The 23,897-nt window shown below is 37.4% G+C and overlaps 1 protein-coding gene across 4 annotated transcripts in view; it reads left to right on the top strand.

Moving 5' to 3' along the window:
• The first annotated feature begins 109 nt into the window (after positions 1–109).
• FUBP1 (far upstream element binding protein 1) overlaps positions 110–23,897 on the top strand; it is a 33,868-nt gene continuing 10,080 nt past the window's right edge. The window contains exons 1-20 of one of the 4 annotated variants that reach the window (XM_084211457.1): positions 110–255; positions 1,247–1,337; positions 3,226–3,264; positions 3,606–3,645; positions 4,456–4,505; positions 4,598–4,669; positions 4,965–5,022; positions 5,485–5,647; positions 5,727–5,825; positions 5,909–6,010; positions 6,704–6,806; positions 6,891–6,991; positions 7,583–7,724; positions 8,446–8,606; positions 9,381–9,535; positions 9,619–9,698; positions 12,469–12,597; positions 13,215–13,289; positions 18,101–18,246; positions 20,744–23,887. In XM_084211457.1, the coding sequence (XP_084067583.1) occupies positions 142–255; positions 1,247–1,337; positions 3,226–3,264; positions 3,606–3,645; positions 4,456–4,505; positions 4,598–4,669; positions 4,965–5,022; positions 5,485–5,647; positions 5,727–5,825; positions 5,909–6,010; positions 6,704–6,806; positions 6,891–6,991; positions 7,583–7,724; positions 8,446–8,606; positions 9,381–9,535; positions 9,619–9,698; positions 12,469–12,597; positions 13,215–13,289; positions 18,101–18,246; positions 20,744–20,806 (1,983 nt within the window). In that variant the 5' untranslated portion in view covers positions 110–141 and the 3' untranslated portion in view covers positions 20,807–23,887. Of the gene's footprint in view, positions 256–1,246; positions 1,338–3,225; positions 3,265–3,605; positions 3,646–4,455; positions 4,506–4,597; positions 4,670–4,964; positions 5,023–5,484; positions 5,648–5,726; positions 5,826–5,908; positions 6,011–6,703; positions 6,807–6,890; positions 6,992–7,582; positions 7,725–8,445; positions 8,607–9,380; positions 9,536–9,618; positions 9,699–12,468; positions 12,598–13,214; positions 13,290–18,100; positions 18,247–18,621; positions 23,888–23,897 lie in introns of those variants that run through there. The other 3 variants (XM_084211455.1, XM_084211456.1, XM_084211454.1) reach the window with 3 other exon arrangements.

Raw genomic sequence — 23,897 nt, 5'->3', positions numbered from 1 at the left:
TCCCGCCGGAGATCTCGCGAGGTTTCGGCGCGCTCCCCCCGAGCACGATGCCGCGCAGGAATGTGAAAGGCGCGCGCCCGCCGCCATTTTCTCTCTTTCTTGGCAGACAGCGGCAGCGGCCGGAGCGGCGCCGGGGAGGCCATGGCGGACTATTCCACGGTGCCCCCTCCTGCCGCGGGCGCGCCCGGGGGAGGTGGCGGCGGGGCTGGAGGAGTGAACGATGCCTTTAAAGATGCGCTGCAGAGGGCTAGGCAGGTGTGTGTGGCTCCATCGAATCAATGGGGTCCCGGGGCCTGGAGGCCGCGGTCTCGGAGCCGCGGGAACAGTGAGGGCGCTGCGCACTCGGCTGCGGGGAGCAGGGGCCCCTCCGCCAGTGTTTGTGTACTGGGGGGAGCTTTGTCCCGTCCCCACGCCCCTTTGCGCCAGTAGCCTGCCCTGGGCCGGTGAGGTATTTGTGGTCCCTCTCCGCCATTGCCCGCGAACAGCGCCGGCAGCGGCCCGAGGGGATTCGGCGGTGAGAGGAGCGGCCTCGCGGGGTCCCTCCCCGACGGTGGGGAGGCGAAATCTCGGCGGGCGAGTAGCGGCGCATTATCGGGCCGGTCCCGGCCCGGCGGAGGGACAGGAGGGCGGTGGCTCCGCGGCGCGGGCCGTGTTGTGGCGCCCGGGGCGCCCGCAGCCTGCTCGGACCGGTTGGGCAGCGCGGCGGCCTGCAGGGTGAGGGCGGCCCTTGCGGAAGCTCTTTATCCCGCAGTTTTATTTGTAGCTTCTGCACCACGGGCGATGTTTTCGTCGCTTCTCGGGCGAAATTTGTTCGCCTTGTCTGTTAATAAGCGGTCGTGGTTTTGGCAGTATTAGAAAACCCGGTGTGGTTGGGTTTTGAAATTGTTTGGCCGGTGAGGCCCTGCCGTGAAGATACCGCGGTGTTTAGCGAAGAAGGCGTAGTGAAAGAAAATTCCCGTTTAGGAAAGAGCTTTTGGTGTTTGAAGGACAAGTTGTAGTTGCGATTTTTTTTTTTTTTTTTTTTGTAGGTGAGGAAAATTTAGGCGGCTCTGTTGGTGAAGTATGATCACAAGTCTTTAAACACTGAAGAACCTCTATGAATAACACTGCTTTTGGTCTTTTGTTTAATGATTTGGGGTCGTTTTAATGCGCATTGTTTAAATCCTTGAAATCTTTTAGAAGACGTGGGATGAACATGGGCCGAATTAATTCTTTTTCTTTTGGCTCACATCTGCCTTTTGTTCAGATTGCAGCGAAAATTGGAGGAGATGCTGGCACAGCAATGAATTCAAACGACTACGGTTATGGAGGGCAGAAAAGACCTCTTGAGGATGGAGGTACGCACTCGTTCCTGCTGCATTTATTTTTGTGGAGCATGGCTACCGTGCTAGAAAGATTAAAGCTAGTGTTTTTGTTTGTGGACTCGTTTTTTTTTTTCCATAGCAGAGCATTAAAATATTTTGTTCCCCTCATAGATCATGACATATTTTTTTCATTTTCACTTTAGTGGGAAAGTTTAAAATCGTTGTGCTCTAAACTGAAGTAAATGTAAGCCTATTTTACAGTATTTTAAATGTGGTTTAAGTGTTGCAAATAGAAAAATGCATGCTGGGGAAAGGGACAGAAATATTCAGGTTGCAAAATGCCTATGCAGGTGTCATTGAAGTCTTTTATGGTTGTGTGGGACTGGTTTACAATTCGTAAATTGCAGTTAGGGCAGGAAGTGCTCCTGAAGCTGGATTATTTCATTAAGTTTATTACTGCACTGTTTCAAATAAAAGTATTAATGCGTTTCAGTGTGAAAGCATAGGACTTTAAAAAAACACAGGAAAGTAAATATTCTACCTTGAAGACACTTTTCTGTAGTGTAATAGTTCAGCCTACAGCGTGTGTGAACCCTGATAAGATCATACTTAAATCCTCTGACTTGTTGCAGCTTTTTCGATTTGCCTTACATTGCAGTAAAGTTTTCTCCTGAAGCGTGTGTGTGTCCTCTTCTGTCTCTTACAGAGCATCCACTTTGAACTTAACAGGGTTTGATATGGTTAATATACACACCAAATCCTATCTAAATTACAGGAAGAAATCTGAGCTTGCTGAAATGTTCTCATAGGTCTCACAAAAGAGAAATGCCTTTTTTTTTTCCTTTAAGAGGATTGAAACTCAGTCTACAGAATGTAACTAAGGCTTTATATCAGGAGTTCTTGTGTCCTACGATAAAGTTTTTTTTTCTATTAAAGGTGAGGTTTTTAATATACAAAAATGAGCTAATGATGCTTCAGATGATATATGTAATGTATTCTTTTTATTTTATGTGTAGATGGCTCTTGGACAAGTCCGAGCAGTACAACACACTGGGAGGGAATGCCCTCTCCTTTTAAAGGCAGGAATTTTTATTTATTACCTGTGTTTAGTATGTAAACATGAAATAAACTAGTGGATCTTTCTGGATTGACACAAATATTTCTTGGAATATGTGGCTGAGTTTTTGCTGCACATAAATTATGGTGGTTCATGTAGCCTTTATTTTGGGGTGGGAAGGAAGCATCTGAAGTATTATCTTTTCAGATATAGGTTCATGATGCCTTTTATTTCTCTACTGTACAGAAAGGATTTGGACAGTAGTGGTGTAGTTACTGTGAATCTGCCTTTTTTTTTTTTTTTTTTGAAGTTTTATGCTATGGAGTGCTTGATATTTGAATAGGGATTTCATATTAACATTCAGATTGAGATTGCGTTGCCATGTGATACTGTTGTATTGTCAGATGTTTGGTCTAGATTTGTGGTCATTGTCAGAATTATTTTTTTAAGTTATTGTTGATTTTTGTATGGATTTGATTTTTTTTTTCTTTTTTTACTATAGAAGCATCATTAGCTTGAGCAGCCAACAAAGCTGGACTTTGTTCCTTGTCTTAGTTGAGTTTCAGTGACTGGGTATCTGTGAGCTATCTACACACAGTGCGTTCTGAAAGCTGCCTTTTGTTAAACTAATAGATACATGGAAAAACCTAACATCTTTTCAGCTATACTAACCAAGTGCTGAGTGTTTGTGAGATTCTTTCTTTTATTCAGATGATCAACTCCCTGAAATTGGAGGAGGAAAAAGAAAGAGAGGAAAAAAAAAGGGGGGCTAAAATACACTGGAAATTTACAATTCACACTAAAAGGCTTAAACACTTCCTGAATTTCTTGGCAAAAAAAATTTAAAAAATCTTAATTTTGCAGATCAACCAGATGCTAAGAAAGTTGCTCCCCAGAATGACTGTAAGTAATTTTTATTTTGTTGCCAAAAAAAAAACCCTAAACCAGTGTAACATTGTCAGAACAACAGTTTGAAAGTGTTCTGGTAGGTGACACTTAAATAAGTGAAAACCAAAAAATGGTTGGGGGTTTGTCTTTTGTTGTTGAAGCAGCAGGAGTCTGCTTGGTAAAACTGATGGTGGTAGCAACAGTTGAGTGTCCTTATAGTTTTTAAACCTTTTGATGACACTTCTTAAAAGTAAACTTGGACAAAAGTTTGACACGGTTGAGTTTTCTTATCAGAGAAACTTAGTTGTAAGCTATACCACTTGTTTGAATTTAATTTTAACAATGTTTGTTTATAGCTTTTGGAAATCAGCTACCACCAATGCATCAGCAGCAAAGGTAAGAGTTTTACACTACTTCTTATAAAGGATTTTTATTGAAACAAAGCAGTTTCAAGCAATTTTTCTGAAAAAATGGTATCAACACATGAAGGATTTATTCTGGTTTTGTGTGATCTGTTGAAGTTTAGATTTAGTAAGTCCTGAGTCAGACACTTAAAATGTACCTACATTGCTCTCCCTTTCTTTCTCCATGGCCTAGGCTGTGGATCGAGCTTAATAAAAGAAAAATATATTGGCTGATTTTTCTACTTCAGTATAGGTAGCATAGCTAGTATTTGGAAGCAGATCTGAAGAGAAAGGTGATGCCATCTTATAAACAAAAAGCAAAGCTGAATGACATAAAACCAAATAAAGTAATTAAGTCTATAATTTCATTGTTTTGTCCACTCATTTCTTACCTAAACAACTAGATCCAGCTATTATTCTTGTGCTTTGGACAGTTCTGAGATACCAAAATTTGCAGCATCCTTTGATGATATACAGATGAAACTTAAAATGCTACAGTACACTTTCCTGTACTGCACATCCATTAATAAAGAGGGTGAAGTTTCCCTTCACCCTCTTTATTAATTAACTTTATTAATTAACTTCATGCTTGTACGACACTTGAACCTTTCATGTAGTTTCTGTGTGTTGTCAGCTTATGTAGAACTGTGCTTGCATAATGACTTTTAAAGTTACTGGGAGGCAAGTAAGGCAGGGTGATGGTGGGGCAGTAGCTTGCTTTAGTTTAATGGGAGGATATATGTAAATGTAATGTTGGTGTGGTCTCTGCATGGTCATGTCTTTTGTTTAACATTGGCTGTAGGTCTGTGATGACAGAGGAGTACAAAGTTCCAGATGGGATGGTTGGATTCAGTAAGTAGTACGGGTGTGCTCTTGTAGTATAGTGGGGGATGTCAGCAGATGCTGTTAGTACAAATAACCTTTCTGTATTTTCTTTTCCCAAGTAATTGGCAGAGGTGGAGAGCAGATCTCACGCATACAGCAAGAGTCTGGCTGTAAAATACAGATTGCACCTGGTAACTATTTGTGGGGAGGTTTAACTTGTCTGTGGGGGTATGGGGGGGGGTGATTGGTAGGAAGTCTAGAAGATTGCTCATTGCTTCTCATTGCCTGAATCTTCATTTAAGATACAAGTTAAAATTTTTTTGTGCTAATCATGACTATGATGGGCTAAAGAAATGCAAAATAGGATACGATGATTATTATGCTTCACTGAATGTGAAAATCCACTAGTTTGTGTATTATGGTTAATTTCATAATCTCTTTTTGATTTAACACTGCTGATAAGTTGGTTTTATTTCATGATTGCAGATAGTGGAGGCCTGCCTGAAAGATCATGTATGCTAACTGGGACACCAGAGTCTGTTCAGTAAGTATTTTTAACTGATGTCAGGACTGTAATCATGATTTTACTCTCATGGCAGCTGACCTGACACATGTGGTGAATATATACTTGCTTTTGTCCACTGTTGTGGTAGTGGTTACAAGTGCAAATGTCCTTACTTTGTGTGCTGAATCAAGCAGCAGCTTTTGTTCTGAATTAAACTTTGATGAGTGTAACTATGTTCAGGGACCTTGAGGAGGTAACTTCATTAAATATGATTGGTAAAGGACCATCTTTTAAATTTCAATATTGGGGTGGTTTTATTATTTTGCAGTTAGTTTTTTAAGTTACTTTTGCAGATTGATTGAGATTGCTTCATATTTCTTAGTGATAATAACCACAATTTTGCAGAAACTATTCAAATTTTAAAAATTGCCAAGCATAAGAGGTGGGGGCAAGAGGTACTTGCAGGGATACGTATTTATGAATGTGTATTTTCTTTCACAGGTCAGCAAAAAGATTGCTTGATCAGATAGTTGAAAAGGGAAGACCTGCGCCTGGATTTCATCATGGTGATGGACCTGGAAATGCAGTCCAAGAAATTATGATTCCAGCAAGTAAAGCAGGATTAGTTATTGGGAAAGGTGGAGAGACAATTAAACAATTACAGGTATATATGTATCATCTTTTAAATATGATGGTACTGAATGTGGATTTGAGTAAACATTAACCTCCCTTTTGTCAAATAGGAGCGGGCAGGTGTCAAAATGGTCATGATTCAGGATGGCCCACAGAACACTGGTGCAGACAAGCCCCTTAGGATAACTGGAGACCCTTATAAAGTTCAGGTAAGAAATGCCTCACTATTGAGAGCATTTTGAAATCCGTTTGGATGTTGCAGTACCTGAACAAACTTTTGTTCTTCTTTTAGCAAGCCAAGGAAATGGTGCTGGAGTTAATTCGTGATCAAGGTGGCTTTAGAGAGGTGCGCAACGAATATGGGTCAAGAATAGGAGGAAATGAAGGGATAGACGTAAGCATGGTTGAAAAACTTGTTCACTGTATTTTGAGATGTTAACTTTAAAATGTTAAGTTGGGTAATACCACTGAAAGCTTATAACCAGATTTCAAACGTTGGTTGTGGCATGTGAGTATTACTTGATCACTGCTGAATTTACAACACTAAATGATGTGCAGCATTCACTTTACATTGCCAGCAGTTATGAACAATTTCAAGTAGCTGGTGTTTTTAATCAAATAAGCAAGTAAATTTTATTGTCAAGTATATAATGTTACAACATTCTTGAAAATGGACTTTGGCCTTTACAGAACTTATTTTAGGCCAGCTGTTAATGCAAGTCACAAGTCTAGTAGCTTCATCAGGGAGAGGCTTAAAGCTTCATCTGCTAGAATCTGCATTTTAGATAAGCTATAAATTCCCAAGTTCTTTCTTTCTTTCTTTTTTTTCCTTTTCTAAGAAGCATAAAATCCATCAGAATTCAGAATTGCTACCACTTTGAGAACTTCTAAAGCATAGGATCACTTTCTTTTTAATGGTTTAGTCTAATATGTGCTAGGCTTGTGACTTGATAATAAAAAATCCATCCTTGAAAAAGCCTGAAGTGGCATTGGTTTTGCCCTAGTTTACAACTCTAACCTTTTCATTATGTGGATTTTTTAGTAGTATCTGTGTCATCAACATCTTGTTGGTTTGTTTTTTTTTAAGGTTCCAATACCACGATTTGCTGTAGGTATTGTAATTGGAAGAAATGGAGAGATGATTAAAAAGATCCAGAATGATGCTGGTGTTAGGATCCAGTTCAAGCCAGGTTTGTAACACGTTCATAAGTTTTTGTGACTTAAATGTGAATTTACTGAATTGCATATACTGGAATAGTTCGTTTTTATTCCAGATGATGGAACAACTCCAGATAGAATAGCCCAGATCACAGGGCCTCCTGACAGATGTCAGCATGCTGCAGAAATTATTACAGATCTCCTTCGCAGTGTTCAGGTTGGGTAACGTTGTTCAGTGTTTAAAATCTCCTGCCCACCTTTTGGAAAGACCCAAAGTTTTCAAAATGTGCGTGTAACTAGAGAGAATAATTTAATTGTGCCATTTGCATCTACTTCAAAGTTTGGTCTGGAATATGAATGTTTACTTTTACAGTTACAGTTTTGCAAGTGACCATACTGATTCAAAGTCACGGCATTTCTTGATGTGTCTGGTTTTAGATCTGCTGCTTCTGTTTTGTGTTAATAGCTAATAAGTTCTTACTTTTGCTGGTAATCAGTGTTTAAAAGCTTGTTGTTAGATGAGCCCCATTGCTGCATTTACAGAAGGCAGACAAAAATTGCATCACTGTATGTGTGAAATTTCTGCTTGCTTCTATATCCTTTCCTCCTTCATCTTTCATGTGCAGAATTGTACAGAACATTTTTTTAGAATTATTTTAGGCTTTCCATAAAAGGTACTGCTTTAACTACAAAAATTGTCTGAATCGTGAATCAGTTTTTTCTTAGCAATGATGTAATACAACTTGTTTGCATTATTTGTTTGCAGTAATTTTATAGAACATGCTCATTTGTTGCTGCTTCTTTTTAGGCTGGTAACGCTGGTGGACCAGGACCTGGTGGTCGAGGAAGGGGTAGAGGCCAAGGCAGCTGGAACATGGGGCCTCCTGGTGGATTACAGGAGTTCAATTTTATTGTCCCTACTGGCAAAACTGGATTAATCATTGGAAAAGGTAATATATCTTACATCTGTATGTTACTTTAAAAACCACTCAGCTTCTCTGTTTGGACAAATGCCATGCTACAGGGATGTATGATGACCATGATGCTAATAATGCTGAGGTCGTATGTTCAATCCTCATATGGACCTTTCATTTAAGAGTTGTACTCCGTGATCCCTGTGGGTCCCTTCCAACTCAGAATATTTTGTGATTCTATGATTTTTTAAAATTTTGATTGCCCAGTTTCCCCTGTTTTGAAGACTTTGTATATATTAATGGTACACATAACTTCTCTGGATCCTGTAAGAGAAGGAGCCAGTTACCTGGTCAGCCTCTAGGGGTTTTTTTGTCATTTGAGCTTCCTTGCCCCTTTTATAGGCAGGTTGGGTTTTAAGTTTGTTTACTGACAACCAAGTTGTGCCAGTCGATACTAATGTCTAATATTAGATGTTTATAGAAATAAAAAAAATGCATACAAGATTGTAGGAATTCTTTGCTGCTGTTTCTGACTAACATTTTTATAACCTTTTAAAAATTTTATTTTACTTGTTTATTGCCATTAAAGCTCTATGCTACACTGAAGAGATTTTATTTGAATTGTTGGAATATTCTTGAACAGCTCATAAGAATCAGTGCCTTTCATGTCTTTTTTTGCTTCCATGTGTTTGACTTTCTTGATGTGAATCAGTATTTTTTTTTATGTACATCATAAAAACTCTGTATTGCATTCTAGGTGGTGAAACTATTAAAAGTATAAGCCAACAGTCTGGTGCTAGAATAGAACTTCAGAGAAATCCTCCACCTAATGCAGATCCAAACATGAAGATGTTTACTATCCGTGGGACACCCCAGCAAATAGATTATGCACGACAACTTATAGAAGAAAAGATTGGAGTGAGTGGATAACTAACTGCTTTTTTCTTTACTATTAGAGCTAAACAGAGCAGAAAGCAAGTCTCCTTTGTGGAGATTTCTCTTTCCTTTCGCTTCCCAGATTAATTTAATCAGATAATAAATTGATAATAATGGTCATCCGGATTTAAAGTAATATAACAAAATCTTGAAATGGAAACAGTTCATCTTTTCAACATCCTTAACGGTGTGCTCTTGAAAATGCCAATTTTGTGTATATGAAAAAATTTTTACATTCAAAGAAGTCAGTGATATGAAATAGTTTGTTTTGTTTTCAGTCCCAGTATGTTTGGGTAAAGTTCTTATCAAAGTTACACCGTCCGTTTCACTGCGTTTTTGTTTGCCTGTGTGTGCATGTCATCAAATTTACTAGAGGCTTTTTGTGCCTGATCTTACAAGCAGGTTTAGTTAGTCAGATTTAGATGTATTGATTTATTTTAGAACTGATAGTCGTGTTAGAGTGTGGGGAGTTTAGTGCAACTTGTGGAAAAATCCGTGGGATTTTGGTAAAATCCTTCACTTCCTCAAGAAGGAAGTGAAATAAATGCAGGTTTTTAGTTGCTATTACTGCCACAGCTGCATTTAACTACCTCTAAGCCTAATCAAACTTTAAATAGGCTGTTTTTTCAAGGGAACTGTCTTTAAAACCAGTCAGACCTTTTAGATGGTCTTTGACTGTTCGGATAAATGCTTTAAAACGCTGAAAAATTGAGACCCTCAAGGTGTATTTTCATCTCTGTCCCACCCGTGTTACAGGGTCCAGTGAATCCATTGGGTCCACCTGTTCCCCATGGTCCCCATGGTGTTGTTCCTGGCCCGCATGGACCTCCTGGGCCACCAGGTCCTGGTGCTCCCATGGGACCATATAATCCAGCTCCTTATAACCCAGGCCCTCCTGGTCCTGCACCTCAGTAAGTATTACATCAGCTGACTTTCTTCTGTGTGGGGTGACCCTGGGACTGCCTTTTCACTGTTTGTGTATGATCTTTTGTAGTGGTCCTCCAGCTCCATACGCTCCACAGGGATGGGGAAATGCTTATCCGCACTGGCAGCCACCAAACCCTCCAGACCCAGGTAAGAAATGCCAGCTGTACTGTAGTGTTGGAATATTTCAAGTACATCCATTCTGTCCCTACAAGTATGTGCATTATACAGTTACTTGTGTTACACTCCTAAAGCTGAAAAGTTCCTGTTTTTCTGGCTTTTTTTCACTGATTGTCAGTTTACTTATGTTTTGCACTTTCCATATGTGGCTTGTGAAATGTTGAAATTTAATTGTTACAGCTGGAGTATGTTTCTTACAAATGTTGCTGATACTGCATCACTATTTATGATACTTTTTGCAAGTCTTGGTTCACTGATTTTGTGCAATTCAGTTTTCTTAAAATCAATGGTTTTGCATAAAGTTCTGTAATAAGGATGTCTTTTCTCTAATAGTAAATGACTTTTATATTTTATTTTATTAATTTATCTTTTTGCAGTTAATGCTGTGATATTTCTAGGTTTTGTTCTATTACAATTACTTTTAAGAGTCTGATGCTCCAGTGTATTTTGTTGAGTCCCTTTTGAGGGCTAAAACCTTGGTGAATTGCTGTTTATACAGTAAAACTAGTTAGGGTTGTGCATTTTGAGTTTTTGCTTATCATAGTTTTGTATTTTCTTCTGAAACCTATCTTTGTAGAATTTGTTTCTTCTATTTCTGTTTATCTTTGTCGAGATTGGGAGTTCTTACTTAATTACAACTTCCAAAGTTGTAGTATCCTGCTTTTCTTTAAGTTTACATCCTTTGGTTGGACTAGAGGATATGGGGAAATGGAACATCAGCCACAGAAGGCATGGTAAGGCTAGATGCTTGAGTTTGTTGTACCTCATTTGTTTGAGGTGGAATTTACTTCACAATTTGAGCCAAAAGATCTCAATTAATATTTTTGTTATCAATGACAGATATTTTATGATAGCCACTGTTCCTGACAAAGATTCTGTTAGTGGAGAAGGGGACTCCATGTATGTATCACGTTATCTCTTTGCAAAGAGCCCTTGCTGGTTTTAGTTCCCAAACTTCTGCACAAGGTAGCTCTGCATGTACTCAGTGCAGTGTTTAAAATGCCTGCTGACTTCATTTGGAGTGGCTCAAAGTGACTTAATCTCAGCATAGCAACAGTGTTTAATGCAAAACCACTGCTAAAAAGTTACAGCCTGTTTCACACCACCTTATTTACTCTTCTGAAGTAACTTACCCATGTAAAGGCTGTGTAAGAAAAAATGGCAAGTATTCCCTTGATGTCATCTTGATGATTCCTTAACTGTTTTTTTGATAAATACTTCTCTTAAAAATCTAATGAAGTTCTCATACGTGCAGTTGAAGTTGGTGTTTCTTTTGACTAGCCTTTCTTTGAATGATTTTTCTACAGTTTTCACTTAGTTACTCATTCCAGTGTAACAAATGGGTTATTTTAGTACTTTTTTCAGAGGTGCTTTCTTCAGAACTGTGCTTGCCCTTGTCTTGTGAAAGTGGAGCTAGTTACCACAATCAAATTTCTTTGGAAGTTTAATGAATCCAGCTCTGTGTTCTTCTACTCTAGAGAAGTAGCTAAAGAGGAGGAGGGGGAGGAATTGAGCAATGGCTTATTTGGTATTTGCAGGTAACTTTAGCATATAGGAAGTGTTTATTATATATCCACTATTGTTGATGGAATTTAAACAGAAAGTAGTGTGTTAACATTTTTTCCTGTGTGCATTTGAAGTGGTTACCTCTGACTTTTGTCACAGGATTTCATTTAGAATTAATTTGTTGTTCTGAGTTTCTTGAATGCCTTCTTCAGGGGAATTCTTCATCTTTCATTACTCACCTATTTCATGTTTTGGGAGGATTGTATTTCCATTCCCATGTATAGTTACTCTGAAGTATCAGTTGTGTCCATGTCCTTTTGTGAAATTCTCTCCTCACTTGGCTGAGTTTCTTTGCAGATACTTTTATTCTTTAAGACTGCAAATGCTGTTTGCAAATATGTGCTGGTTGTGTAAAACATCTTACGTTCTCTAATAGTAGATTTTCAGGTATTGTCAATTGCCAATCTTGTAATGTAATTAATCTGTGATTCAACAAGAATAAGCCATTCCTAAAGGCTAAGTGTGAGAAACAGCAATAAAACCCTAGGAAGTAGCATCACTGGCCTACCTAGATGTAGATAAAAATAAGGAATCATGAGATAGATGCAGAAGATGCAACTGTTTCTATTATTTTTTATACTAAAAAGCTGTAAGTAAACAGTGATGCTTAATAGCCATATATGTGGATTCAGGTTCTTAAAATGCTGTGTGTTTCTCTATTTTACTGTTACCTTAAAGTTTAACTGACAAGCATTGCAAATACCTAGTAAGTTTTGTATTCTTCTGTTTCAGAAATATGTATTTGGCATGCCTCCTCCACCGGTGCCAGTGTCATTAGCGTGAGGTTCTAACAAAAGTAAAACCACTGAAATCGTTTGGTGCTAGAATGATTCATTGCTGCTGCCATTTTTTGACATGACTGTTTATTTAAACTTGAAAAATCTGTTTCTGTTTACCATATATAAGATTAATAAGTGGCATTGTAGTAGTAAAGGTTCTAAAGTTATTTTATCTCGTCAGTTCTATGAAAGTACACTTTGTATAGTACTTTGATCTGAAACCTGATCAAAAGCTTATGCTAGAAAGAAAAAATATTTTAAGGATGTACATGGATATTTTGTTTAGATGGATTTTTTCCTTGGAGGATAATAAGAATGCCTAGGACAGGATTAATTGAGGGTGGCATTTTGTTCATAGGAGTGCTATTATAAATGATTATGTTCTGTTTTCATAGGTAAGCCAGGAACAGATCCCAATTCAGCAGCGTGGGCAGCTTATTATGCTCACTATTATCAGCAGCAAGCACAGCCACCACCTGCGGCCCCTCCTGGTGGACCAGCTACAACCCAAACCAATGGACAAGGTAGATACTGAGTGAAATGAACACATTTCTCATTGCTGGAGGTGTAAATACCCCGTTATTTTTTATTGTCCTCCTGTGTCAGGTAAATTTATTTTAAGCAGCTGGTTTTGTTTGAAAACTATTGCTTGTAGCCTTCAATATTGCTTTTCTTAATTTCAGCAGTAGCGAGGGTAATGTATTTATCTTGGAATATACTCCAAAGAGAATTTTGCTGCAATGTGGGCTGACTTAATGACTACATAGAGCAGTCATTAAAAAAATGTAATGAGCTAAGCTGTTGATTGTCATTTCCTTAAATGGTTGCATCACTTCCAGTGGGTTTAGGACAATTACAGTTGTAGTATTTAGTTGTATTATTTTTATTTTTGTGCCTGGCTGAGGCTTACCGCTTGAATTTTAGTCTTTTGTATTGCTAGTGGTATGCACTTCCTGAATCTTGAAAACATGTCTTTTTTACTAGTAGTTCCTAATTGTAGTGGCTTGTACCACAAAGGTTTATAGTGTCAGATTTGAGTCATGTCATGTGGGACTGTTACTGAAAATTTTACTTGATTATTTGGATTATGTGTGAAACAAACCCCAGTAATTTTAGTTTAACTATTTTTAATGTAATTCAGGAGATCAGCCAAATCCAGCACCAGCAGGGCAGGTTGACTATACCAAGGCCTGGGAGGAGTACTACAAAAAAATGGGTGAGTGTGCAGGGCTTTTTCTGTTTTCTCTGTTCCACTTTCACAGTGAAATGTTTTAGGAAACTTGTGTATTTTGCTGGATGAGATGAGGGCTTTTACCCCAAAAAAATTGAAATGCACAGTCATGTGTCTTCTGAACCAAATACTTCTGAGAAACAGACTTTAAATTTTGTGTTGTTTTTAGGCATTTCATGGTACTCAGACTAGTAATCAGCTCTACAAAAATGCTTCAAACTTTAAGAGATGTCTTTGATCATTGGGAAACAGTAATTTTTAAGTATTTCAAGTGTGCTGACTATTTTAAAGTACATTTCCTAAGTTTTGAAGTTCATTTTGATCTGCTTTATGAAGCTGTTGTTTTTTTGTTTGGTAATTGTTTCCCAATTCTCTTCAGATTACATGTGATTTTTTTTTTCTTGTGCTTTGCTTTCTGTTTCCAGTTACTATACTAAAGCATCATGATTACGTATCATTTATACTGTGCCTTTCTTAAAATAATATTTGCTTTGCAGCACTTTGGAGTTATGTTTAAACTGCAGATTATGTGTTGTTGGTAGCTTTCTTTATAAGAATGAAATTGATGTGCTGGTTAACTTGATTATTTCATTATTTTGTGTATAAGGAAAGAGTATGTGGTTTTTATGCACTGGCAGAAGGTGTCATTACCTTTTAAATTCTGGTCATGTTGTGTCCGTGGGGTCCTGCCATGGATACTGCAGGACATGGAGGGCTGGACACTGGGCACCAGTGGCCTTAGGAATGCCAGTGCTTTGCCAGATATCTCTGACTAGACATACAGCAGCATCTGGTTTGGGAGATATCTTTGTTTGCAGGGGAGGGTTTGGTGGCTGTTCTGCCATCTCCCAACTGCATTCAGTTTTTTCATGGAATATTAAAAGCATTCAGATTTAAGGTCAATAACGTGCAGAATTCCTCTTACCAGCCTTCTGCTGTATTGATAATTATTTGCCAAGACATAGCTATCTTTATTTTTTGTTTTAGCACAGTATAAGTGATCACTTCTACAGAAAATATATCATGATTATTTAGTTCCACAACTGTGTATCAGACTTTAGAAAATTACACCTCCCAAACATGGGATTCCTAAGATGAAGGCCTTCCCATTTTTCTTCTTCCTGGTTTATTCAGCTATTTATTTTCAATTTACTGTCTCTGTTAGTTTGGCTCACATTTTGAAATGCAGACTTGTGGGTGGCTTTCACTTTATTTAAATAATGTAATTTGTTGGTAGGCACTCTGCCATCTTGCTAATCTGCTGTCTTGGAAAGCAAAGTCTAGGTTGCACTAGTCTTGTACTTGCACAGATGAAATAATAGCAAGTTTTAAGGTGTTTGGATAGAGCTTATGGGAGCAATTCCAAAGAGGAGTCTGAGCCTAAAAACACATTGGGAGATAAAAAATAGTTGCTCATAAAATGTGAACAGCCAGGACAGTCAAATAAGAAGAAAAACACCAGGGCAGTTCTCATCTTAACTCCTTTTTCTAGTTCAGATTGAGTTCTTTGCCTGAAGGAGAGCTCTTGATGGCTATATAACTTATCTGTAAATCATGAGAACTTTTTGATGCAGAGTCTTGGTGTGGTAGATGCTATTTATCTTTAAAGCCACTTAAAGAGGAATTCAGCTGGAGTTGACATAATGCTGTAATGGTGCTGGTTTTCCCCACCTCTTTAACAGTAGAAGGTCAGTAGAACACCTGATGGACAGGAAGGCTGTCCACCAGCAAGTCCTTGTGGTCTCCAGGCTTTCCAGTACCATTTGTGCTTCCTTATAGTACTGTTATCTTCTGACCCCATTAACTTGTGCCAAAGGATGGGAATTACAGGTCACTTGCTCTTCGAGGACTCAGGTTTTTCACAGCACAGATGATTTCACCAGACATTGTTAGGGAGGGCTGAACTGCAATTCAGACTTGCTGAGCTTGGTCAGTTCTATTTTTGCTGCTGAAAAAAACTGTTTTGATAATCCTTGTGGGAAGCTGAACCAGTTGCCAGTAATACTGCAGTTGGTGTTTTGGATTTTCTCGTAGTTATTTAAGTATGAGAGATCTGAAAATGGTAAAACACTCCAGAATATGCCCATCCAAACAATAACAGTGTTTTCAAAGTGGCTTCCTACTGGTGTGATATGACTCTGCTAATCATAGAGAACACTTCAGTGTATTTTTCACTGAACAGTGACTTGAGTATCAACCTCTTTCCTGAGTCATAGAGTGAAAATGGAGATGGACTTTGCCAGACCCTTGTTTCAGGGGCTACTGCTTTGAGTAGCAAATACTCAAAAAAGTCTCTCATGGGTAACAGATCCCTTTAAACATGAAGTCATGATCATTCGTAAATTATCTGTATGTCACTATCAGAATTTTTAACTTTATCATTTGAAGTCATTCCCATATACTGTGGGCTTGACATACAGTTAAAGGATTCAGTAATAAAATAGGAGTGTTTTTAAAAGATTGTTCAGCATTGTAGTGGAAAGAAGAAACAAAATAGTTTACTTTTACTAGAATCATCCTTGATAATGTTGAACTATAAAATCTGCTGGTGTTTTCCTTTTGCAGCCCATCTTAAAGGGGAGGTGTTCTGTGTTTTTCATGTTTCCTTTGTATGGAGTTGATCAGGATTACCCATGAGTGTTCTGGTTGAATTTGGGTATTAACGAGCAGGTGCAGCTTCTACAGTGAAGGGAAGTTTGGACTAAACAGCTGAATTCCATGTGTAAGTTCAGAACTACTCACAGTTCTTAGTAGGAAATGGTGCACCAAAAATACCCATCAGAACAGAAGTCCAGTTTGACATCTTTGAGTAGATGTTAAATTTCTTTAATTTGATTTGTTGTTTGAACTTCAGTGCTGCCTTGACATAGTTGGCTGAATGTTCAAAGATTCTTGGGTCATAATGCACAAAAAATCCCTTATCTTTGACATTCAGTTGTGCTGACAGTAATTTGTAAGTACAGTTATTATCTCACAGTAATGGTGAGATTAGGAAGAGTGTACCCGGGGATGGTTTGTAACCATATTAAAGGTAGCTTTTGTTAAAATAATTGAAAGGAAGTGTAAATTGTAAGTTGTGGTACATTGCAAAATGTAAAATGTTATAGCAGTTCTAAAGATTTGAAGAAATAGAAGGTTTTTTTAGAAATTCCATTAGTATATAAACCAAAATAAAAGATAGATAGACTTTCAGAGCTTACCTACAGTGTAAGTGGAAAAAACTAAATTGTAAGGTGAGTTGGAAGATGGAAGGTTGTATTTTGATGGCTTTCAGGATCATGCTTTTCCAAATACTCACGTTCTCTGCTCACACTTTTTTTTGAGAGGATTAAAAGATAATACCTGTGTAGGAGTAGTGTGAATAGCTAGGATTCTTCAAGTGAATTTTCTTTTAAGTATTTAAAGAAAAACAACCAAACAAAGCCAGCCTTCAGTCTGATACTCTAGAAAGCACTTCCTTAGAATTTCTGATACTCATGTTGCTCAGTGGTCTTGGTATTCAAATAAAAAGTGAGAGGGTTTCAGGTAGAACAGAAGACTTTCAGCCCTCATCATGTGGAAGCTGTCCCTTTCTGTTCATAACAGAATAGACAGTTTGGGTGCACATGGAATTATACATTTTGCTTGGGTTTATTTCCTGTGGGGTGACATGATGTGGTGATTCGTTTTTATTGGGTTTGCGGATTTTTTTTTCTAGTGTCTTTAAAAGAAACTTGCAGAGGTAGTAGTTTCTTGGTAGTATCCTAATTCTGACTAGAACTTTTGATTTGAAAAATAACCCATCAAGAATGTAAATCGAAAGTTTCATGGGACAATAATAGAAGTTCTGGTTTGGAAGTTCAGGAAACTTGAAATGAAGCACTACATATATATATATAAAACCCTTGGGTTTGCAAGTATGTGTGGACAGATATTTAGAGAATAGAGAGTGCTGCTTTGCTTGGAGTTTGGTACATTTTGTACTGTAACTGCAGAAACACCCCTCAGAAATTGTAAAGATTAGTGGTACTAAGAGGGGTGTATTTGGTGTTTCTGAAGTTGGAGGAAAAAGGAAGAAAAGATGTCTGTGACAGATCTCCTGTGGAAGAACAGCACAACTGAAAGGTTGGCTGTAATTTGCTTTTATTGTTTTGCTTGTTTTTTTAGTATGCTGAAGAGTCCCTGTGTATCAGTCTGTCACTGGGATTTTAGTCAGTCAATTGATTCTGTTGGAAGGAGAAGTAATTCTGAGCTGTCTTTGAGAGTGTATTTTTACATGCTCTTATTTCTAGAGGACTGGAACTTCCACAAAGTGTGGAAGCACATTTCAGGACTGTATTCTGTAGTGGAGTAAATGTTTACAAAAATGATTGCACTTTTTGAAAAATGTAACCTGCAGTAACTTTGTAATTGAATGAAGGATGCCAGAATTAGGGAAGTGCATGAAATGGCATCTGCTGAGCTAATAAATGCAGTCTGTAAAACAAGGTCAAATTAGTCTAGATGGATTACAAAAAGTTTTGCCTCTTGGTGTGTATTTAAATGCTACTATTGTTTAGGTCATCAGGCTTTAAACATGATTCATGATTATGAATCAAGAGGCTGAAAAAACTGTCCTTATGGTTCCTTCATTTTGATTTACATGGGAGTTATTACATTAAAGTAATAGAATGTGTGTTTAGGCTGAAAAAAGCAGCCACAAGTTTATTCAAAGCCTTGGAGGACTATTGCTAGGTGATGTTTGTTCGGTGTTGAGATCTTGAAATGTTCTCATTTCTATTGCAACAACAAAGCTGTGTAATTCCAATGACTTGCAGGTCAAGCTGTTCCTGCCCCTGCTGGGGCTCCTCCGGGCGGGCAGCCAGATTACAGCGCAGCGTGGGCTGAGTACTACAGGCAGCAGGCAGCGTACTATGCTCAGACAAGTCCACAGGGAATGCCACAGCATCCTCCAGCACCACAGGTACAGTCCTAAAGTGGTTTTTGGCTGGCTTCTGTCTCGGTGGTTGTAGATATTTTTTTGCATGTCTCCTGCTTTGTTCCTCTGGGGTATGCATCTTTTTTTCTAGCAAAATAGCTATCAGAATAATGAGTAGATGACTTTGTTTACCTGATAACTTGAGTTCTGTACCTATCCATATGTTTGGTGATTGTTTTTTTTTTAATTAAAAAAAAGAAGAAAAACTTTCTCCTCCCAGGGTTTTGAAAACCATGCAAGAAGCCACCACCATTTACATTAACCAATTTTTCTTTCTTAAAGGCTTCACTCCTGAGTTAGCTCGATTTAAAGGATTTTCTTTAACTTTTTGTGTATCTCTTATGTATCTCTTCTGCACAGGGCCAATAATAAGAAGTGGACAATACAGTATTTGCTTCATTGTGTGGGGGAAAAAACCTTTGTTAAATGTATGGATGCAGACGCCTTGATGAAGATCTTAAATTTGGTTTAAAAAATAGTGTTTTTGAAAATGTACAAAATATCTATCACTACTGATAGGAGGTAATATTTCTGTGTAGAAATGAAAAAATGGTTTGTTTTTATTATTAGTGTAGATGTACACATTCCAGCAAATGTATTTGCAATTATGTGGTCAATGCTTTGTGATATAAATGTACTTTTTCAATGTATACTTTATCACTTTTAAAATGCCTGTTTTGTGCTTTACAATAAATAATATGAAACCTCCTGTGTCGGTAAGTTGGATATGTGGGTATATGCAGTATTGATTATAGGATTGATTTGCAACGCTGAATCAAGGTACCGCTACACAAATGAGTTGGGTTTTTTTCCCCCCATAAACCTTGTTGAGTTGAAAAACTTGTCATTAGCATGTTTTTCCCCTCTTGCAGAATAGCTGTAGATGGAGGATCTCTTTCATTCATTGTATTTTGCTGCCTAGCACAGTAATCTTGATACCTTAATTTTTTTTCTACTTGATGAAAACTGCATGTGTTTAAGAAGATGATCTTTTGGCATACTTCCATTGCATTAACAGTGAAATTTCCTTTTATACATGACCACTGTTTCAGACCTGTGCAGCTGCTATAACAGATAACTTCAGTTTCTAATTGAATACTTCAAAACTGTTCCTGCATAACTATTCTACGGATTTTTTCAGACTAGTTATAAACTTACTTTAAGTGTAATGTGCTTAAGCCTTCAGTTTAAAGTAGTCCACTTCAAAATTCAGTGTAGAAAAGTCAATGTGGTAATGCATAGTAGTTACAAAAATTGCGTCTGTCCTTAAAACGCTGTTTTGTTTGAGTGATGGGAGTGGTTGAGAACTTCCTGCAGAGCAGATAACTTCTCTTTTTGTAAATATTCAAGTATTTGAATCAACTGATTATTTTTTTATATATACTTGAAACTTCTTATTGCTCTAATGCTCATACTAAAAAGCTGATTCTCTTGAAATCCTGTGTTTGCTCTTTGCATATTTATTGGCTCTTTGCATATTAGACTACATGCACTACAGTCTGTCTTGCCATTGTCTGTTGAAGTGCAGGTTTGATCCAGCCAGTATAGAACTAGCTCTATAGGGGTGAGGAGGACTGTGCTGTGTATCATCCTTGATTGTTCCTTCAAGGAGCATTGCACTGTAAGTACATCAGAATGACAAATTGATGAACTGCAACAGTATCTTTTTGTCAATGTTCCACATAATGCAAATGCTGTATTTGTGTGATATTATGTTGGAATACAGTGCTGGTATCTTAGGAAATCATAATTGCTTCTTAATTCAGAAACATAGGATTGCTTATATATATACATACACATAATCTGAGTTTTATGGGTAAGTATTTCTGAAACTTTTAGCAATAGCTAAAGAAAATCATGTTTCTGTTTATCTAAGAGTTTCTTTCATTAGTACTCATGAGACAGCTGTCATTCAGTGTTTTAAAGTATGCATATCATAACATTGAAGTCTTTGGAACCACTTGTTAGACAGAGTTGTCTTTGTCTCCAGATAGTTTTGCGGATATGTAGTGATGTAGGTATGTTTTAAATAATCCTATAACTGTTGATTGCTTTAATTTTTGGAACACCATGTTGTTGCTTTGAGAATAAATTTTTTTAGGGTGGCTGCACAGAGAAGTAAAAGTTAAGGCTTGAAAACTGAAGTAGTTTTTTCAGGTAATCAGCAATGTATGCATTGTGCTGTAGAAATAGAAGGAATTATTTTTATCCTTTTAAAGCTAGGAATTTGCTGGTAGCTTGAAGAAGGCTAGGACAGTATTTGCTATCTGTAGTGTAGGGTATTAAGTTTAATAGTTCAGGTATTTTGCATGGTATTTTGTAGATAACCTTACTGAATGGTGCATTTATTATGTACTAAAGTGAGCAAAATTAAATTCACTGGATTCGTTTATCATTCGCAAAATGGAGGCTGTTGATTTTGATTCATTAAGGTATAAAATCTTTATTAATTGCAAACAGTGCAATTATTTATACTTCACAGTGCCTTCCCAGACCTTCCACCTTAGGTTCTGCTGCAAAAAAGCAACAGGTAAGCACAACCTAAGGAAGTATATAAATTAATATATTTCAGTACATTAATGTTGTCCCTGTGAGATCTTTGTGGTTGTGTATTGAAAAGCAATCTGCTGCTTTCCCAAATGCATTGTTACTCACGGTTCCATTTGAGTGGAAAATCTTAAGTTTTTAAACAACTGTTTATATTTCTAGGTCAATATGTATTTTTTTCTTTTTTCTTTCTGTTTTTTTAGAAAAGATTATTACATTGCAGTAATTGAACTTGATCAGAATAAGTAATTTTTGTTATTTTACCCAAATAGATAATTGTTGCAATTAAAGAATCAAAACCTTTAAAATGTGCAGGAATTGCTTTGGTTAGAAATGTCAACAGCCTTCACAAATGTTTTTTTTATAATAGGGCACTATTCCCACTTAATCCGTAAGACTTAAATGTAAAGAATGACTTCTTGTTGTTATCACTGAACTTGATAACTTGTCTTACAGTTATAGTGTGTTAGTGGAGTTTGCTTATTCATACTTGACATGGTAGGAAAAGAGACTTTGGAGTTTGAGATGAGTATGTTTTAACTGAAAAAGCATGAGCACCAGTTAACAGTACAGCAAATAATGTTTGATCGCTATAGCAGTCAGTGTATGCTGTTTCTTGATATTTTTAACTGAATTGCTGAGTATTTTCATAGTATAAAATGTTAAATGTCTTACAGATGGTCTGGTACAGGTTTTTATTCTGAGCTTTTGTTGTTGGTTTTTTTGGCTTAACATAAAGCAGCATCTGTTTGGTTTTTTGTTCATTATTCTGGTTCTAAAATGTGCTGCTCCTCTTTCAAAAGTCCTGCTTGTCTGTGCATCAAAGAAAAATATTCAAAAATACTGCCTTCATTTTCACACACAGTGCTGAAGATGCTGCAAGCACCAAATCATAGCTCATAGAATCAGGTCCTGAGATAGTTACTACCAGTAAAGAGGAATCCTTTGAGTGTATGCCATTGGTGAGCCGATGAGCATGGACCATAGAAGGGCTCCATGTAGAAGGTAAAATTGGCAAAAGCATAACAGATTTGAAATGTATCCCATACATAATGATATAGGGTATAATTTTTGTTTTGATCACTTTTCATTCTTTAAAGTATTCTTTGTTTGACCATTAATGTTCCATAATCTGTTAAAGTTTTTTAAACTGTGATTTAATAATATAAACCATCTATTTTACTTTATATCCTTCTAAACAGTCTAGCTAATTTTTGAACTGAATTAATAGTTGTGCTTCAGTTTCTCAAGCCACTTAGTATTTCATCTGTAGCTTAACATGTAACTTCATTTTTGACGTGAGAAGAGGGGTAGGTGTGTACCATTTGGATTTTGATACTGTGGATTTAGTGTGGGGGTGAGTCATTTGTTCACTTCCTTTTTACATGGTACTTTTTCCTTCAACTGTTACTCCTGAAATATCTTGAACAGTCTTTCAGTTGCTAATTTAGCCTGTGGGAGGAGATAGAGAAGAAAAAGCCAATGTATTGGGATGTTGCTAGTGTGTGGAAGGTGAGATGTTCTTCTGTGTAGCAAGCATTTGAGGTGTATTGGCTTCCAGCTTTCTCACTGCAGGGCTTACTGGCATGCTGGTTTGTGCAGAGCATAGCATTCCTTTTCTTTTCAACTCTTGTCTCCAAACTCAGAGTTCCTGGGACAACAGTAGATGATTGGAGTAACCCCAGTAGCCAAAAAGATAACTGAACTTGCTTAGAAATGCAGTGAACTTGTCCAAAAGGTGTCTTGAAATGTTTCCTGCTTACCCCATGCATCACCACTTAGTGTCCCACAATGAATGTGAAGTGTAAGAAAAGTTTTAAAAGCAAGCTTAATGTTCAAGTAGGAAAAGAATTTCATATCGCTTTCTGCAGCCTATACTTTATTAGGACATTGAATAAAATACCAGGTGGATACTCTTTAGTGTGGCTTAACTTTAAGTCATCTGTTTCACTTGTCAGGCAGACAGGATCACGATTCACTTGCACAGCCTGTCTTGAAGTATTTCATCTTTATGCTAGTGATATTTTATTGGATGGTAGAAACTGTTTCTCCCCATTTCTTTTCCAGAGTAATTCTTAAGTTTTCCATTGCATGCTAAAAGCTTTTCCATTTTGCTTTTTCTCTGGAAGTGGGGGGAGGAAGGGAGGACTGGGCTTTTCAGAACGCAAACAATTGACAGGATTCCCTCTTCCCTAGTAATAGCTTATGAAACTCTTGTGTATGCACAAATATTTCTCTTGCGTGCATGTGAAATGCCTTTTCGTCCTGAGAAAAGTGTTCTCTGCAGAAACTACCCGTGTGTAAACAGAAGATTGGCTTTAAAAGGCAACTGTGATGGGAACAGTGTCTTAGGGAGATGCAGCTTGGACTTGAGGTAAATTGAATGCTTTACAAAAAATGTGGTTTTGAGCTTGCATTGACATTGTATGTAATATGGGTACACATTAACTGTATAATGGTTTTTGTATGGTTTTTCTCAATAAATGTAAACTGATGAATAATAATAGCAATGGTTTTGTCTTTTTTATGCTCCTCTCCCTGCCTTTGTTATTTTGAAGCAACAGCTTCAGAGCAAAATTACTGTATCAACCTGTACTTCTGTGAGTGAACATCGCCCACAAAAAATAGAGTAAAATGTTTATGTGGTTATTAGAGTAAACACTAACTCAAAACACCATGCAGCTCGTTACCCTTTTTAAATGAGGCCGTAGAGTGACTTGCAGCAGGTAACTGTAGAAGGAAGGCAGATTCAGCCGCTGTACTATGCACGAGTACTTTAAAATGTGACCTTTTTTTGTAAGGTTACTCCTCCCAAAGCTTCATCTCAATGGGTCAGATGGGTGTTAGCAGAGTGACATTAATGTTTATGTCAGGAGGTCTTAAAGTAATACAGTAGCCTTAAGAAAACAGTGTTTATAGATGTGGCAATAAACTTACTGCATTAATATTGAGAAAATAGGCACTTCATGAAAATAATATTCTTAAAGCTTTTTTTTTTTTTTTACCAGTTTCAAATATGAGCCAATTATAGCTGTCCACCAACTGTTGCGGTGTCATTCAATCAATGAAAAAATCATGAGTTTTACAAG

This window comes from Fringilla coelebs (assembly GCF_963513975.1).
Source record: "Fringilla coelebs genome assembly, chromosome: 9".
NCBI lineage: Eukaryota > Metazoa > Chordata > Aves > Passeriformes > Fringillidae > Fringilla > Fringilla coelebs.
This window is presented reverse-complemented; position numbering and strand designations above follow the sequence as displayed.